The sequence below is a fragment of the Vicugna pacos genome, chromosome 11, assembly GCF_048564905.1.
Source record: "Vicugna pacos chromosome 11, VicPac4, whole genome shotgun sequence".
NCBI lineage: Eukaryota > Metazoa > Chordata > Mammalia > Artiodactyla > Camelidae > Vicugna > Vicugna pacos.
The window spans coordinates 73246411-73264904 of NC_132997.1; the positions used below are offsets into that span (position 1 = coordinate 73246411).

Genomic DNA, 18494 nt, shown 5'->3' on the forward strand with positions numbered 1-18494 from the left:
GAGGTCATCTGATGTTCTAGTTTTGTCTTTCTTTTCACTTCGAGAGAGACTTACTCAGAGGCCTGGACCTATGACATTTGCACAGGTAGAATTATTTCCATCCTAAGGGAGGGTCTGCCCCACCTCCACATGGCTTCCAGTCTCCCTGAGCTCAGGGTCTGTTGCTCCCCACATCTCCAGGTCTTCACCAAGGCCCCTATTTGGTGTCTCCATGAACTGAAGCAAGGTCATTTCTACTGTCCCTCTTTCTAGACCAGTACTTCTCTTCACTGAACATAGTTTGTGAAAATCAGTTATGATTGATAAAATCATGTGCATGATCAGAAACCAGCTCAAGATAAAGTTGGATGCACAGTATGATTACAATCATTTAAAAGCTGCCATGCATTAAAAAAGACCAGAAGGAAATAAAATAACAGTGATGTCTAGTTGGTGAAATCTTAAATGTCTTTTTTTTCCTTTTCCCTTCATTTTCTAGGTGCCATTTAGTGAACTTTTATTACTCTTAAAAGAGAAAGTAATATTGACATAATAATATCAAGAGGATGTCAGATCTCTTCCTTACTACTCAAATCTTTAATTTTTCTTTAATGTGAAGGACATACTTATAAGTGCTTTTAGAAATGTTTTGAATATGAGCTACAGAGAAGCACTGGGTACGGGTGATAGCATGGCAAGGCACAGCACTTCACAAAGCATTTCTATAGGATAGAGATTTTATTAAAGACAAAATTCTCTTGTCACTGAGTCTGGTGGATGCTGACTCAAACGAGGTTAAGTGAGTTTCTCCACCTTCAGATTTCCCTGAAGCAGTCACAGCCTAGTGGGTTTGTGAGCCCAGGAAGGGGAGAGAGTGTGCAGCCTTCCCCAAACTACTGGGAAGGTTTCTTTGCCCAGGTCCTTGCAGGCTCAGTGCTCTCTGGAACATGCTTTGGAAAATGCTGGTGTGGGGAAAGAACAAAGCTGGTGGTCCCCAGGGCTCTAGATGGATCCGGTGAGGCATAACTGTCTTTAGTACCCACTCATCAAGTCACACTGCTCTGGACAGTTTCTCCTATAAAATAAGAGGATTAGATGAAATGAATCTCTGGCTCTAAAATGGGCCAGCTATGAAAAATGAGTGAATATGCTTACAGTTTTGTAACAATGAAAGGCAAACTCCACAAATGTTCAAACTGAGAATTTTCCAACAATCAAGCTCTGTCTGTCCCTAAAGCAGCAAGCGATGCCAGTTTTTTATTCTGCAGTCTATTTTAGAAAACAAAAAACATTTGGTACAATTCAACAGGTCTGCATTGCAGCATTGCAGGTAGCACTGCAGTCCACTGTATACAGAAGGCGAAATGCCCTCAATTCTGTGTTAAAGGACAGACTGGGATTTCAAAATTTGTTGATACTGACAGGCATATATAGAATAGATAAACAAGATTATACTGTATAGCACAAGGAAATAGATACAAGATCTTGTAGCTCACAGCAAAAAAAAAATGTGACAGTGAATATACGTATGCTCATGTATAACTGAAAAATTGTGCTCTACACTGGAATTTGACACAACATTGTAAAATGACTATAACTCAATTAAAAATATTTTTAAAAATAATAGAACAAAAATAAAGTACTTTACCTACCCCAACCCCTCAGGCACTTGCCAAATGAAATGTAGTAAAACTTTTTGTTTCTCAACCACCTCACTGTGGAAGGCCTTAGAGAAAAAGGCTGATAGGAGCAAGGCTAGTTCCTTTGCTCTACTGGAAGAATATCTTTCATGTCAACATAGTAGACAGAATAGAACATCCTGACTCCAGATAAAGGCTGCTTGCTGCTGCTGCCTCGCTGGCTCTTATCATATGCCTCTGTGGTTGGAACATTTTTTGGCAGGAAGACTTCAGGGGCCTGCTTGGGAACGGCAGGGTTTTCTGCTGTGTAACCCCTGAGGCTCTTTCTTCACCCTGGGAAGTTTCCCACGGGTTCAAAGGCCTAGGACCTCAGTTAGACCCCTCTCTGCCCACAGCGGTCACCACTTAAGCCAGTTAATGGTTTGCTCTCACTGCAAGCTGAGTTGCGGAGGAGTCTGTCCAGCTTCCTTCCTTGCTGTGCCCAAAGCAAGCATGCAGGCCGTTTTCTTTATAAGGGCAGAGTGCCAGTCACCACAGGGAAGCCCCGCTGTGCGGAAGGAGGCAGAGAATACTACGGAGATTTCGGAAGGTCAGGGGTCCTTACGCAGCGGCACAGCAATCCTCCCTGGTGGTGAAATGGAAGAAAGCTTGACACCGCGATAAGTTCCACGTTTGGCTATCCCCGTTGGTCCAGGGAGGTCGTGGAATTCTAGTTCTTGTCTTTTCTCCCTGGAGGTTCTCAGGTTTTCCCCAGGTGACAAGAGAGCATGAGGGGATATCTGTAGATCAACCGTGGAATTAAGCGTTAGCAAGTGGCAGACCACAGTCTGAGGGCCACAGCTCAGAAGAGCAGCAATGTGTGACTCACACTTGAGAAGCACCTCCTTGGTTTCTCTTCTTTTTTCCCCTGGTTTACTTTTCTCCATATTTCTTTCTAGTGGAGGGATGACAAATAAAAAGTACCTGAGCCATCATATTCCCCTCACAAATGTGTGGCAGACATTATTATTCAATTATGGCATATTTTTTCCCCCGGATTAAACCCAAGGTGAATATTAATTGATCAAAATGGGCAGTCAACAGTCTACTCCTGGGCAAATACCTGAAAGAAATGGGAACTTAAGCCCACAGAATGACCACGAATGTACCTGACAGCTGTATTACCAATAGTCCCAAATTGGAAACAATCCAAATGTCCATCAACAGTAGAATGGGTAAAAATATACTGCATGCATATAATGAAATGCTCTACAGCAATGACAAGGGACAAACTACTGATGCATACAGCCTGAATGTATCGTAGAGTCTTAGAGACACACTGTAGAGTGAAAGAAGTTAGACATCAAGGAGGCATCAAGGATGGATGTGTGAGCCCACTTATTGCAGTTAAAAACAGGCAGAACTCATCCATGGTGATAGATGCTGAGACTGGCTACCTGTGGGAGAAACTGGCTGAGAGGGGACCAGGAAACCTTCTGGGGACTAGAAAATGTTATGTATCTTGATCTTGGTGGTGGTTTATATGGATGTGCACATGTCTCTCTTCCCAAGCCCAGGCCACATACCAGACCAATTAAATCACGTATCTGGCAGTGAGACACTGGCATCAGTAGCCTTTCAGACTCTTCAGATGCTTCTAATATGATTCCTGTGTGCACACGTTTGGGAACTGCTAGATTAATGGCTTTCTTTTCCCTCCATATTGTCTCAGCAACTTCAGTATATGGTTCTGAATCTTGCTGCTACTTAGAATTAGCTGAGAAGCTTCTAATAATATGGATGCTCAGGCCCTACCTTGGGCAAGGCCTGGGTATTTCTAGTGTGCAGCCAACACTGAGAGCCACTGTTCTAGAGGAACTGGTGTCTCTGTAGAGCTTGTGATCAGCACAACTCCAGGCACTCGTTCCACCCCAACCCACTCCCACCATGAATTAAAATACTTTCTCCTTGTGTTTTTGAAAACTATCTTTGTCTCCATTCTGTTGCAAGCTGAAGATAGAGAAGAATGATGTAATGCTGATAAGTTCTTGGTTTCTTTTGCCCTCAGTTTGGGATTGTGCTGGATGCGGGCTCTTCTCACACGAGTTTGTACATCTATCAATGGCCAGCAGAAAAGGAGAATGACACAGGGATGGTGAGTCAGGTAGAAGAGTGCAAGGTACAAGGTAAGATGAAGAAAAAGGGAGGGGGAGACAGTGGGCATGAGACCATGAGAGGCATGTGGCAAGTGAAACACACAAGAAAAAGGAAGTCAAGTGAGAACATAGCAGACCAGCTATTGTTGTTATTTTATTATCATTATAAAAATAGTATTGAAATCAGTCCTTAATGATCAAGCCTTTGAAAAATAAACAAACTAAAGTAATTGAGTAATGGTAGCTCCCATCAACAGGACACTTCTGTGTGCCATGCACACATTTCATCCTCACAATCTCCCTTTGAGGAGTTTATTATGATGCTCATTAAAAAAATAATATTAAGACACTGAGGTTGAGAGAAGTTATGCCACTAGTTTAAGGTTACTTGAGCTAGTAAGTGATAGAACTGGGGTTCAAACTGAGATCTGCCCAAATTTCACTAATTTCACCTTATCAGTCATATCATTAGCAAATATTTTCTCCCATTTAGTAGGGTATTTTTTTTCCTTTCATTTTGTCGATGGGTTCCTTTGCTATGTGAAGATCTGCCCAATTTTAAATCCATGTGTTAGCCAGTGGTTCTCAAATTTGAACCTGCATCAGAACCACCGGGAGGGTTTGTTAAAGCTCCCACTCCAGAGTTTCTGGTTCAGTAGGTCTGGGATGAGGTCTGAGAATTTGCATTTCTAACAAGTTCCCAGGTGATGTTGATGCTGCAAGTCCAGAGAATTGCTGCTCTTAATCTTTGTCTTCTAATCTATGACTTGGAAGAAATTTTCAAAAGCCTTTAGCTTCTGTCTAGGCAGGCAAATCATAGACTCGTAGGGCTGGGAAAAGGACCTTATGGATCATTGAAATCTTGTTTTACAGAAAAGGAAGCAAAAACCTGAAAGACTAGTGACTTGCAAGTAGGAACAGAACCATGACAAGAATCTAGGCTTCCATGTTAAAAAAAAAAAAAGAATCTAGGCTTCCTAATTGCACTCCAGGCTTCTTGCTACTCTGAGTTGCTGCCATACATACTGCTTTTTTCCTACTTAGTTTTCTTTTAAGGTCACAAGACAAGTTAGAGTTGTTGATAACAGCTCTTTCCACTCCCTCCCATACAATGCTCCAGCATGCACTGAATGTTACTACACTGCATCGTCATTTTCCTGACCTTTATCTCTCTTGGCCTTTTGAACTAGGGACTGACTATTTATTTTCAGTCGGACAGGTAACCTAGAGCCCAGAAGATAATTTACTTTTAGTTTGGTGGCTTGTGGAGTCCACTAATTTTTAAAGTTTTTCAAGAAAGCAGAAAATAGGAGATGTTTCCAAGAGAGGAAGTCATTCTACCCAGGCCTGATGCCCTCAGACTTTGGCCCTGTCAGTTCTGAGAGGGAACTTCAAACAGTTCTTAAAACCCAAATCCCGTACTTTATTGGCTTCTCTTTAATTAACTGCCTTCCATTCTTAAACTCTTGTTGTGTCAACCTAGCAGATATCTTCTGAGACTCACTCTGTGTGTGTTTGGCATAATAAATGCAGTAATTTTCCCTCTCAAAAGAGAGAGAGAGTGCTGTAATCAAATATTTAGATAGAAAGATGAGTCGAGAGCCACCAGTTATTGAAGGCCAGACTTTTTGAATTGAAACAGTTAGCTGATTCAATAAAAAATGTTAAAAAAAAAAAGAAACAGCTGATAACTCAGAGCTGATTTTGTCATTATGGTTAAATAAATAAATAAAATCTGGTGAATGATATAGATAAACTATCTGGATAATTATTATTAAAGTAAATCCTCACTATAAAGCAATGAAAGTGTAGATGTTTATCTGAAAGTGAGCCCAAAATTGTTAAGTGTTAACTTCTAAAGCTTAAGGAATCTTGGCTCTAATCCTCTCCATAGAAACAGTTAAAACTGCTTTAAAACTGGACAGTTTTACTAGGCAGACAGGGTATCAGAGTGGAAAAATTGCTGAGGAGACATGGATTCTACTCCTGTTTTCTTCTAACAAAGGAAGAAACTTCAGAGATTTTAGAGGACTGGTCGTGATTACATAGCTAGTTAGGGGCAGTTCTTGTCTATTCAGTAAAAGCCCCTGTGCCTGGTGCATGTTTTAATTTTTGTTCTAAATGTTATCGTTCTCCTTTTAGATCTTCTAGGAATTACTGTTGTTTATTACAACTTTGTGGAAGAAACATCAAAAAGCAGCTGTATAGAACAGTTATCTATTAAATTCCCATTAAAATCTGAGAGAGTTAGGAAGGTTATGCAACTGAATGTGAAAATTGCGCCATCCAGTGGCAAAATTATTGAACAGCAGACAGACCTAGCTTGAGGTCTTGAAAATAAATCCTACCAAGAACTAGATTCAGAGTTCGCCTCTTAAGTACAAAAACCTGATAGATATCACAAAAAGGAACTGTCTCCTTGCATTTTCTCAGAAGACATCAGTATTTTTCTTTAATAATGTGAAGATACGTCCTATATTTTTGAAAAAGTTTTCATCTGTTTCTACATCTTTCCCCAGGTCCCGGAATTGCAAACCATGTTCAAAAATTAAGTGAAATAGACGTTTATCTGGCTGCATGCATGGAAAGAGCCAAGGTAGTGATTCCAGCACCCCAGCATACAGAGACACCTGTTTACCTGGGAGCCACGGCAGGCATGCGGTTGCTCAGGTATAACAGCCTGTGGGGACCAAGAATGGCTGGCAGTGAGGGTGGGCAGTGCAAGAGCCTCTGAAGTTGTGGGTGAGGGCCACACTTCTCCAACACCCCAATTTTAACCATGCTAAATATCCACACCGGAAAAAGAAAATCGCAGTAAGTGGGTAAAATCCCAAACTCTTAGTGTGTGTAATGGTGGGAGTTTATGGAAAAAAAAAAGCCTTCTTGCTCATCTCCCTACGGGGAATTTAAGGGGCTGATGACCCAAAGAGAGAAAGACTGAGCCTATATACTCTGGGATTTGGGGCTACAACTTTAGCCATTCAATATCTGGGAGGAGGAAGGCGAGAGGAGACTTACAGATATCCCAAGACACAAATCATCACCAAGCAGCACATCTTTACTGGCCACCATTTACTCCTGCGGGCATTATTTGTTCATTCATTCATTCAGTGTGTATTGACTGTGGACACTCTCCCAGGACATAGAAGTAGGTGGCTTATCTCCTAAGATCAGAGTTTTGATACAGGGTGACCAGTTCTTAAGTAGAGGAGGACTCAGAGCTGCTATGGAGCACACTTGGCCTGACAAGAATGAGAGGAGGTCAAGAAGATTCACCAGAGGAGAGGATACATGAGCCAAATCATGAAGGACTTGTTGGGGGCAGGGGAAGAGCATCCCAGGCAGAGCAGACACCATGCACCTGTAACCTGTGTTTGTTTGGCACCTGTTATGTGTCAGGCACGGTCGCTGCTTTCCTGGTGTTCTAATAGGTGTGCAAAGGAGGGATGTGTGAGAGAGCAGGGCATGCTCAGAGGACTATAAATGGTTCTGCATAGATGGAATGTTGGTGCATGTAGTAAATACTAATAACGACAGTAACAGTGGTGGCAACTTATATTTGTTGAGCCCGTACTATGTTCTTAGCACGGTACTTTAATTTAACCACCACAACTGTACAAAGCAAGAGGCATGATTAACTATTACAAATCAGATTAAGGAAGCTGCGGTGTACAAATGTCAACTAGCTAACCAAAGGTCAGACACCTGGTAAGTAGTAGAGCCAGGATTCTGAGTGGGATTCTGAGAAGGCAAGGTTCAGATCACAAAGTGCCTTGTGGGCCATGTGAAGGAATTGGAGTTAATCTGGGAGATAATGGGAAGCCATTAAAGGATGTAACACAACTGGGGACACTGGTAGAGAGGTGGATTGGAGGGGGGAAAAACTAGGGATGAGGAGGCCAATCGGTGGAGTATGGAAGCTATTCAAATGAGAGATGACAGAGGTCTAATGCCAGTTGGAAGGCAGCATTTTCCGACCCAGAGACTCTCAGTATCGTATTGCCTAGATCTTGGAAGCAATTGTATTGCATCTTCGTTATGACAACCCTGGAATGAAGGCACAATATGAGAAAAATTTTTTTCCTAGTCTGCTACCAAATGAGGTTGGGTATCTGTCCCAGGATGTTTGCCATCTGGTGTCTACTAGAACCCTAATTTAAAACCTCCAGCAGAGCCTGGCCATGTAAACAGCTTGAAGCCACCAGCAATGGCTAATTGAGCACACATTGGCTCTAGGCTTGGTGATCAAACATCAAACAATATCCCCCTACCACCACCACAGTAATTAAAATCACTTTGATAACTTCTTGGAGCCAGGGAACAATGAAAATGGTATTTTAGGACAATCACTGTATGTAGGGATTGGAAGGATATGGCCTTGGACAGGGGCCAAAAGAGTAGTTCTGCCTCACACAAAAGGCGGGCTCCTCAGACACGCCACGCGTGGGGATCTCCATCCTTCCATTTGTTCCAGTGAGTTTATGGTCCATTTCCTGGGAGAACTGGCTGGAAGCTCTGGCTGCAGTGGGTAGTTGTGATTATTCAAACAAAACCAGTAACCTCAGCTCTTTGTGCAGGATGAAGAATGGATATTTGGCAAGCAAGATCCTGGCTGTGGTGACAAGCAGCATCAGCAACTACCCCTTTGACTTCCAGGGCGCCAGAATCATCACTGGCCAAGAGGAGGGCGCCTATGGCTGGATCACTACCAACTATCTGCTGGGCAGATTCACTCAGGTGATAGTCTCACAGCGCCCATGGAGGCGGCTTCCTGGGGGCCAATGCGACTGCTGTCTCAGGCAGTACTTGGATCACTCGGCAGAATGAATGATGAATAAATGAACAAATTAATTTACCCTCACATTTGCAAGGGTCACTAGAGCTATAATTCTCTTACAAGAAATCTTACTATTGGAGAATAAGGAAGCCATATCTTTACAGAGATACAGAAAAAAATTAAAAGTCTATCATTAAAAATAAGATTAGCTAATATTGGCCTCCTGCTGTGTGTCTTGTGCTGTGCTAAGCACTTTTCATGTACAGTTTGATTTACTCTCCAGAATAAGCATATGAGGTGTTTTCTCATTTTAGAGCCTCAAATTGAGGCCTAGAGAAGGTTAATTATTCTGCTAAAGGCCACATGGCTAATGAGCAAATGAGTGGGGATTTGCATTGAGTCTTTCCAGCCTTGGACCTTGTGTTGTGAACTACTCCTAAGCTGCTGCAGTCTGAGCTATGTCTTTGAAGCCCCTCTTTTCTTGCTGTTGGTCTGATGCAGACTCAGGAACCTCTCGTGAGCTTTGTGTCACCCTTATGCTCCTGCTCCTCTGCCTTAGAAGGTCCCTGAGTCCAAGGAATAGTACAGAAAGGGGGATGTCCAGAGACTTCTACCACTGGTGACTGTACTGTCTTTCAGAAATCGAGTTGGTTTAACCTAAAGCCAACTGGAGGTGAACCTCAGGAAACCTATGGAGCTTTAGACCTTGGGGGAGCCTCTACACAAATCACTTTTGTGCCCAAAGACAAAACGATGGAGTCACCAGACGACACTCTGCACTTCCGCCTCTATGGCAGGAACTACAGTGTATACACACACAGCTTCTTGTGCTATGGGAAGGATCAAGCTCTTTTGCAGAAACTAGCCAAGGACGTTAGGGTAAGTATAACTCGATCCAGACCACCCTTCCCACATCTGTGCCACCAGCCCCCACATCCTGTTTTTCTCTTCTTACTTTGGTAATTGGTCTGAAGTTGGGTACTGTACTTTCTAAACCTTCTCAGGCAGGATATCTGACTACATCTGGTCAACCCCTATGAATTGTCCCATCCAGACACCACCTCCTATGTTTGTTTACTGAACTATCTCCAAGGACACGACTCAGATCCTTCCTTGGGAAATAATTTCTCCCTGCTGTGGGGTTGAGAATGAAAATTACAGGCTGGAATACTGTTATTGTTATTGTTGTTGTTGTTGTTGTTGTGTATGTATGTGTATGTGCAATTTACAAGCTCTTTCCCACTTTTTAATCTCCATTTCCTATGAACTACAGAAAACAGGGTTGTTAGAAACAACCTGGAGAGGAGGAGAAAAAAAACTTCAGGGAAAACACAAAGTTTATTGATCAACACTTCAAATCTTGTCCCCAGATACTTTTTGCATTTTGAAGGCAAGAAAAGTTAAACGTACTCAAAATCATGCAAGTACCAACACTTCCGGTCAAACATAGAGCAAGGATGTCACATCCAGTTGTTCCCTGTCTTTACTGAAAGGACAACTGGTTACGTGCTCTCCTCCAAAGCGCTCTCTCTGGTTCTCAGAAGCACTGTCAATAAGATGACTGCCGTGGGAGGAGGGGCTGCTGAGAGATGCCGAGTGAGCCTTAAGGCTTCACTTAGCCTCTTATCCACAGCAGCCCCTCTTCTTCTCTTGAACATATTGGGCTGTGGGTTAAAAATCATTTTGATATTCCCACCTTAAATGATCTAAGGCACTTCCAGCTCTTGGAGATTTTGACTTTTTGCTTGGAGATGGGGGCAGGGATACAGGCAGATTCCCAGAGAACCACTCCAGGCTCAGAATTTTGAGAATGTTGAGAATTTTCCCAGTGAATCTGCTTCTGACCTATGCAATTAGTACCAAGCTTTGGGGGATATGTCAGACTAATGGAATTTCTGGGCCCACCTTCAACTTTATTAGCTTTTTATGAATAGCAAAAATTCATTTACATCTGATACCACATCTGGTGGGTGTTATACAAGAATGACTATTCCCAAGCATAAAAAAGGGAGAGCAGGGGCTCAGATGCTCACGCTGAGTGGTTGGATGTTGTTCAATAGCTGCACATTAATGAAGTTAGACTGGTGCTTTCGTACCCAAAGCATTTGTACATGATGCCTTTATGTGATTTTTCCATTCAGAATACAGATGGAACCATCAGTGACCCTTGCTTTCACCCTGGATACCAGAGGAAAATGGTTTTAGCTGATCTGTATGAAAGTCCCTGCACCAGGAAATTTGAGACGTTTCTTCAATTTGATGAAATTATAATCCAAGGCACTGGGAATTATCAACAGTGCCAGCAAAGCATCCTTCAACTCTTTAACACCAGTTACTGCCCTTACTCCCACTGTGCCTTCGATGGGATTTTCTTGCCACCAGTCCAAGGGGATTTTGGGGTAAGTTTGTGCAATGGTGATATATTGGTCAGGATGATTTTTGTTGTGAATTACAGAATGTTTGCCTAAAAGAGTTTAAATAATAGGATTTATTTTTCTCTCACATGATAATAAGCCTTGATGTAGATAGTTCAAGGTTAGTTCTTTAGCTTAATGTCAGGATGTGGGATCAGCTTTTCAATTATTTTCTTGGCCTTGTGGTGCTAAGATGGCAGCTACTGCTCTAAGCGTCATGTCTTCACATGCAAAGCCAGTGCAGGAAAGAAGGAAGTTTATCTTGCATACATCTTTCTCCAACTTTGCAGAAGTGCTACCAAACATCTTTTCAGATGCCATTGGCCAGAATTTGGTAAAATGCACATCTCTAAACAAATCTGTGCTAAAGGGGAGTGGGTCACCACGGCTGGTTTAGACTAATTATTGTCCTTCCCCTGGAACGGGGGAGTCTTCTTGAGCAGGTTGCTCTCCTCTGTTGGGTAAAGTCAGGAATCTGTAAGTCAGAAGACAGGGGCTGGCTGCTGGGGAGGACACCCATCAGGATCTGCCACAGGTGGCTTCTCAGATGTCAGAAGAAGGAGAAACAGCAGTTAGATATCTTGGCTAAAGGTTTTCCTCTATAAAAACACTAAGGAAGTAGAAACTCAGGAAATCCCAAGGAAACAAAATGATAGCATCATTTTCATTACATCTTGAAGAGCTGGGGGGCAATTTGAATCCCAACTCCGAATTCCTTTTGTTCTCAATTATTCCAGAATAAGATAAAATATTTGAACAGAGGCAGAAGAGGTGCCCCTTGATCTACTCATTATTCAAATTTCAGATTTTGGTCCTGGAGACCAAGAATTACTGTAATCATAATTTAATCATATATTGCCAAATTAGCTACCATCAGTCAAATTCCAATTATTGACTGACATATACATATCTTACTTAGTCACTTAAGATATCATTCAAAGAAACTATGGGCTTTTGTCTGCCTTCACACTCTTTTCTCCCTTTTTCAGAAAATAGATCAGCATGTGAGGAAGGAAGTTCAACTCCCCTCTCAGACCCAGCAGAACAGTTTCTCCCAAGGTCTCCTGGCCCAGCCCACTGTCACAGAAAGAGCTTCCTGGAGAGAGCACAGGCCCTGCAGTAATCAGGCCTGGCTTAAACTCTGGCTTTGCCACTTGTGAACTATCTGGAGCTCTTCACTCCCTTGGTCTCTGGGAAGACAACAGTGGGTAGAATCATGGATCCTGGCTTACCTCAACCATGGCCCAGACTGCAGTTCCCCCTCCCCTCCAGTTTCCTGAGGGAAATACCTGACTGCACAATGACTGGCAGCATAATGCTTCATCATTAGTTGGCTCCAAACTCAAATTCACAACAAACTAGACTCTCGCCTGGATGTCCTATAGCTGAACTGGCATTGGCTGCCCATCTTGGGCTTTTTTGGGGCCAGACTCCTTGCCTTTCATCTGGCTGCTGGGAGAGAAAGTAGGGTGCCACAAAAGGGAGGGAGGTGGCCAGGGATTCTGGAAACAGCCAAGGGCCCTTTCAATTCCAGTCCTGCCAGGAAGTACATCTGAACGAAAAGGAATATATTATTTTGTGTTGACATTTTAACTTTTTTTAAACTTTTGCCTCCTGGAAGATAGGGCCCAATTCTTACCTTCTTGCTTGACAAACCCTTCTGACTTTGTGGGGTTGGGGGGGGGTGGTGTAGAATTTCTTGCTTTTGAATATGATTCCCCCAATCAAGGTAGGAAGATGTAGAGCTGGAAAAGGGTGGAGGCGCCTTCAGCTCCCCCTCTGGTGGCTTTTCTTTTTGGTCCCATAGTTCCTGGTTGAAATTGTCCTCACAGCCTTCTGAACCTCAGTTTGGCAGTCTCCTTACATTAGCTCATTGCCTTCTTCTGTTGTGGAAAAATGTGTTACAGCTCAGTTGTGACAGCAACCTGGATTCGGGCGAGAGACCAAGTAGCACTCGGAGAGTTGGAGAACTCAGGTTTATTATGCCAGCGGGCCCAGAGGAGTTAACACTCCAAGCTCTGGACCCCGTCTGTAAGTTTACACAGGCCTTTGTAGGCTGCCAGTTTTACACTTTCCAACATCATATGCAAATAAAGTATAACAGAAGTTGACCAACCAGGAACAGCTTTGTAGGAATAGACCAATCAGGAGTGAGAGAAGTAACCAATCAGGAATGAAGGAAATAACCAATCAGAAGTGAGCTGAGGGAACCAATAGAATTTTAGGGGTAAGTAAGCCGTTTCAGAGGCAAAAAGTGAGATAGAGCCTCTGGGCCAGGGAACTGGATGAAGCTGGCATGAGAGTAGTGTCCCTGCTTGGGGGCCCTGCCAGTTTTTTATGGGGCTTCCCGCCTCACCTCTAAACAGGATCTTTCTTCTCTGAATATAGTCCTTGAGTCAGCACTATACCATTACCTATTCCTGCTTTGGCAGTTTCTTTCTTTTCCAAATATTTTTGGTCCCCTCCGTAATTTCTCCCTAAAGCCTAAAGATCTTTTTTGGGGGGGGGGGTCTATTTCCTCATTTATAAAATGAGGACAGACATACTTATCTCATTGCTAGTTGTGAGTGATAAGCCAGACAAGCAGTGGTGGACTGGTAAATGTCTCACAACCAGCTCTCGCACTGGAGGGGCTGATTTGTGGCAGTTGCTAATTTGCATGGTATGAGTACTCCCCCATGGCCTATTTTATGCTACCATCACTGGCTCACAAAACTCCTAAAGTTGTAGCAACTAGCTCTTATGAGTGGGCGTGGGAGCCCATGATTGGGTTAACAAATTGTAACAGACCCCAGCTGCCTGTCACCTTTAAGAAGAACAAATGTGTTTAGTAACTGCTTTGCAAGCAGGCGCCTGTGCATCCGCACTCCTGTCTCCTTGCCATAAAAAGCTGAGACAATGCCTTGCTTGCATAGTTGAGGTTTTAGATAGCACTCTGCTCATTTCAAAGCAACAACCCAGGCCCTCAGCTATAAACTACTGGGTGTGCCTGCTGTTAGATAGTCTGCTACCCCCAAAACAAGGAACTGGCTGATCTGGTGGTCTGCCTTGTAATTAACATATCTAAAGAATGTATCTTGTTCCCCCTTTCCCCATGACTTCCCTAAAGAGATAAACTAAGCCTTTATACTCATTGTGGATTCTGCAATCTCTATCTCATCCTGTCTTTCCCTAAGTTCCTGCATACCATCAAACAACTGTTAATGACTTTTTCCTTTGATTATACACAATTAATGTGGGAGCATTTGAGAGGCTCGTGGAGTTGGCTCCCGACTCTCTTTCGCTCTCTTGACTTTTTCCACAGAGTCTCGAGTAATTCATTCCGTCTCGGTGGGACTTCTGCCGGCCAGAACCCACAAGTGGGTAAGAGCCAGCTACAGCATATCACTGTAAATAGCAAAAAGGTAACATATCCTAGCACTTTAAAAGGTTAGTTCTTTCTCCTGACAAACAGTCCTCATTCTAGGCAGTCACTCTTGCAGGAAGTTCCTGTTGCCAATCTAGCATCTTGAAGTGTAACTATTTGCAACCCCAAAATCCAGTTGCATTCCCATTGTTTCCAGGACCAGTTAACCTGGTTATTCTCAAGCCACAAGGAATTTATGGGGAGGGAATTTGCCACAATTGCATTCAGTACTGATGATCTAATTCTTAATTTGTAAATAGAGTATTAAAAACTGTCAATACTCTTGTTGGTTTGGCTACACTGTGACTTTGGTTGCCAGACAGAATCCAATTTGTAGGCAAATCAGAAACACTGAAAAGGAAGAGGGAACATCTGTGGGGAATTACTACAAGGTAATTTAGGAATGTTTTAAAGATCACATTGTATCACTTATATAAACAATAAAGGGTATAAATAAATTCAATAGAACTGTGATGAAAGAACATTAAAATTTGTTTATATATGTATACGTGTATGTGTGTGTGTGTGTGTGTGTGTGTATTTAGTTCTGAGTGTCCTAGTAGCCAAGGGGAAGAAAAGATGTAATCAGATATATATTTTTTATTATACCCACCAAACAGGTCCTAGGGCAAAGCAAAGCTTTTCCAAAATTGAATCCCAAGGATGCTTTATTAGACAATATCTTTGACCTCATTTTTTAAAAATTGTAATTCTTATAGCAACTTTAATCTAGAAGCATAATATTAACAAGCAACTCAGTGATAACAATTCTGTGCTAGACTGAGGCAATAATGGTTTTTGATACTCAACTCGATAGAAAGAACTCAAAATAGCTAGAAGAAGGGAGAGACGTATGTCCTTAGAATCATCTTCCACAAATATTAACAGAGCTAGCAATTGAAAGATTAGGAGCTGATTCTGTGTTCTCTGAAGATGGCCTAAAGTGTTCCTATTCTGAGTTGCTACTTAAGTATGGGCCCACAAGGTATAGACAGCAACCAAGTAAAGCATTATAAAGTAACATTGATTCCTAATACGGAAATTAGGGAGCTGATCACAGATTTTCACCTCAGAGGTAGGGCATCCAACCTTCACCTAAAGGCAAAGTCAGGAAGTCCTAGAGCTGAGTCAGCACTTCCCTCAAGAACTGTCTTTGGTTCATTCTGGCAGAAGAACATCTGATGGATTGAGTCTCTAAAGTCCTACCCCAAGAATTGGATCGGGATGATTTTTTTTTTTTCTGAAAAGACTTTTAGAGTCACCTACTACAGCCACAGGAAGAAACTTGGTGATGTGTCCTTAACCCATCTGATTTTGAGCAGTGTATCTTCCTGGGGCATTAAAAGAAGGTGGTTTTTGTCATTCAGTATAATTCTTGGGATTTAACATACTTGGGAAGCATTCTGAATAAGGTTAAAGTTTCTTTTCCTTTATACAATGTCCATAAATCAAGGAAAAAATATTACCCTGTCATCCTATCCCATCAACACTTTATTTTTCTGGGTTCAATTTCAGTGCATGTTGATTTAAGCAATATTCTATTCTAGAAGAGACTTTCCAAGGGATTTAAGAGGCCAGCTTAGATGTTAAACCCAGTCAAGTGGATTTCTGAAGAACATACACAGACAGGAAAACTACCACTTAGGCCCTGACACATGGAGGACTTTCAAAAAAGATGGACAAGAGATGGAATGAAAAAATAAATGAATATGAATATGAATGAACTGGTCCTGAGCAGGGGAAGAGAAATAGATGACCTTATTCTGGAGTACAACTGTCTCAAAAAGGTGATGACTAGACATAGTCCCAGCTCTCAGACAGCAGGATTTACTCTTGATTCTAATTCTAAGACTTGACCTTTACTGTGGCTACAGAGAAATCTTAGAAATTTAAAAATATGTATAAAGGAGAGGAGATTTAAAACATTAGATCAAGTTTGATTCAGGTGTTTGTAATAGTTATCAGGCAGGCCATATTTAATTTCTATTCCTTATTCCATATTGCTTATTTGATTCTGTTTTGAGAACTCTAAATCATAACCTGCATGATCAAGGTAATAGCTGGAAGTGAAATATTGAGGCTAAATTGATCAGTCATTCGTTCTGGTTGTGTGTGTGTGTGTGTGTGTGTGTAGGGGGGTAAAATATACATAACACAAAAATTCACCATTTTAACTACTTTTAAGTATATAATTCTGTGGCATTAATTGTTTACATTGCTGTGCAGCCAACACTACCACCTCTAGAAATTTTTCATCTTCACAAACAGAAACTGTGCCCATTAAACAAAACACAAACTCTCCATTTCTCTTTCCCTTCAACCCCTGGAAACCACCATTCTACTTTCTGTGGCGATGAATTTGACTATTCCAGGTACCTCATGTAAGTGGAATCATATAATATTTGTCGTCTTGTGACTGCTCTATTTCACTTAGCATAATGTCTTCAATAGACCAATCATTCTTAACTCTTCAAGGGATCACAAGGCTCTGGAGAATGTGGTGAAAGCTAAGGATCTTCCAAGCAGAAGAATGGACATATAAAGATATACCAATAATTTTGCCTACAATTTAAAAGACATCATGATCCCTTGAGGTGGACCCATGAACCCCACATCAAAAGCCCTTAATCTAGAACAAAAAGTACATAGAAACTAGAGGTTAAAGTAGAATCATGAGCCCTAGCAGGGCAGTATCTAGGACTGAATGCAACACAAGTGTCAGAGGTCAAGTCTATTTAGAAGTATGGAGAACAAATACAAACACATAAGCCAGAGGCAGATAACTCTGAAACTGATGCTACTCCTGCCTCTAAATGCTTCCTGCCAGGGCAGAGACAACCTAATATCTAGTAATACAAGCAGATAGGCCATGTTAGAGAAGCAAGTTAGAATGAGTGATCAAGTTAGAATTGGGGAGTGGGGACAAAGTCAAGTGGTCAGTTTAGGGTAAGATTTTGAGATTAGACTGTAACACCTATTCCTTCTATGACTACAAATGCTTCACTTAATCTTTTTCCCAAAGTACTCCCAATATGTTTTTCATTGGATCTTTGGAAAATGATTTAACAAACCCTTTTTCTTTCTCTGTGGACAAATTTGGCTTTGGGTTAACTTTCTCGATTTGTTAGCCTGGAAACCTCATAAAAGTGGGATGACAGTTACATTACAAGTAACAATTCTAATGATAAAAATGACCTCCCCCAACACACACCCAAAAAACCTGTTAGAACTAATAAACAAATTCAGTAAAGTTGCAAGATACAAAATCAATATATAAAAATCAGTTGTGTTTCTATACACTAGCAATGAACTATATGAAAACAGTTCCATTCACAATAACCTCAAAAAGAGTAAAACACTTAGGAATAAACTTAATTAAGAGGTGAAAGATTTGTACACTGAAAACCACAAAACACTGATGAAAGAAATTGAAGAAGACACAATGGAGAGACATTCTCTGTTCATGAAAGACTTAATATTGTTAAAAATGCCCATACTACCAAAAGTGATCTACAAATTCAATGCAATTCCCATCAGAATCCCAGTGGCATTTTTCACTGAAATAGAAAAAAATTATAAAGTTCATTTGCAACTACAAAAGACCTAACTAGCCAAAACAATCTTGAGGAAGAACAACAAAGTTGGAAGTATCACACTTGCTGATTTAGAAATATATTATAAAGCAATAGTAATTAAAACAGTATGGTACTGGCATAAAGACAGACATATAGCCCAATGGAACAGAACAGAGTCCAGGAAAAAATCCACACATATGTGATCAACTGATCTATAAAAAGGGTGCCAAGAATACACAAAGGGGAAAGGATAGTCTCTTCAATAAATGGTGTTGGGAAAACTGTGTATATCCACATGCAGAAGAATGAAATTAGACCCATATCTTACATCATATACAAAAATCAACTCAAAATAATTGAATACTTGAACACAAGACCTGAAACTGTAGAATTCCCAGAAGAAAACATAGGAGAAAAGCTTCATGACATTGGTCTCAGCAGTGATTTCATGGATATGACACCAAAATCCCATGCACTGAAAGCAAAAATGGGACTACATTAAACTAAAAAGTTTTTGCACAGGAAAGGAAACAATCAGTAGAGTGAAAAGGCAACCTACAAAATAGGA

General features: G+C 41.5%; 1 protein-coding gene across 10 annotated transcripts in view; it reads left to right on the forward strand.

Annotated features, from left to right (window-relative positions):
- Nucleotides 1-18494, forward strand: part of ENTPD1 (ectonucleoside triphosphate diphosphohydrolase 1) — a 111523-nt gene that overhangs the window by 83651 nt on the left and 9378 nt on the right. For 9 of the 10 annotated variants that reach the window (XM_072971676.1, XM_072971675.1, XM_072971677.1 and 6 more), the window contains 5 exons: nucleotides 3667-3784; nucleotides 6274-6424; nucleotides 8332-8491; nucleotides 9171-9410; nucleotides 10673-10930. In XM_072971676.1, the coding sequence (XP_072827777.1) occupies nucleotides 3751-3784; nucleotides 6274-6424; nucleotides 8332-8491; nucleotides 9171-9410; nucleotides 10673-10930 (843 nt within the window). In that variant the 5' untranslated portion in view covers nucleotides 3667-3750. Of the gene's footprint in view, nucleotides 1-3666; nucleotides 3785-6273; nucleotides 6425-8331; nucleotides 8492-9170; nucleotides 9411-10672; nucleotides 10931-11934; nucleotides 12533-18494 lie in introns of those variants that run through there. The other variant, XM_072971678.1, reaches the window with a different exon arrangement.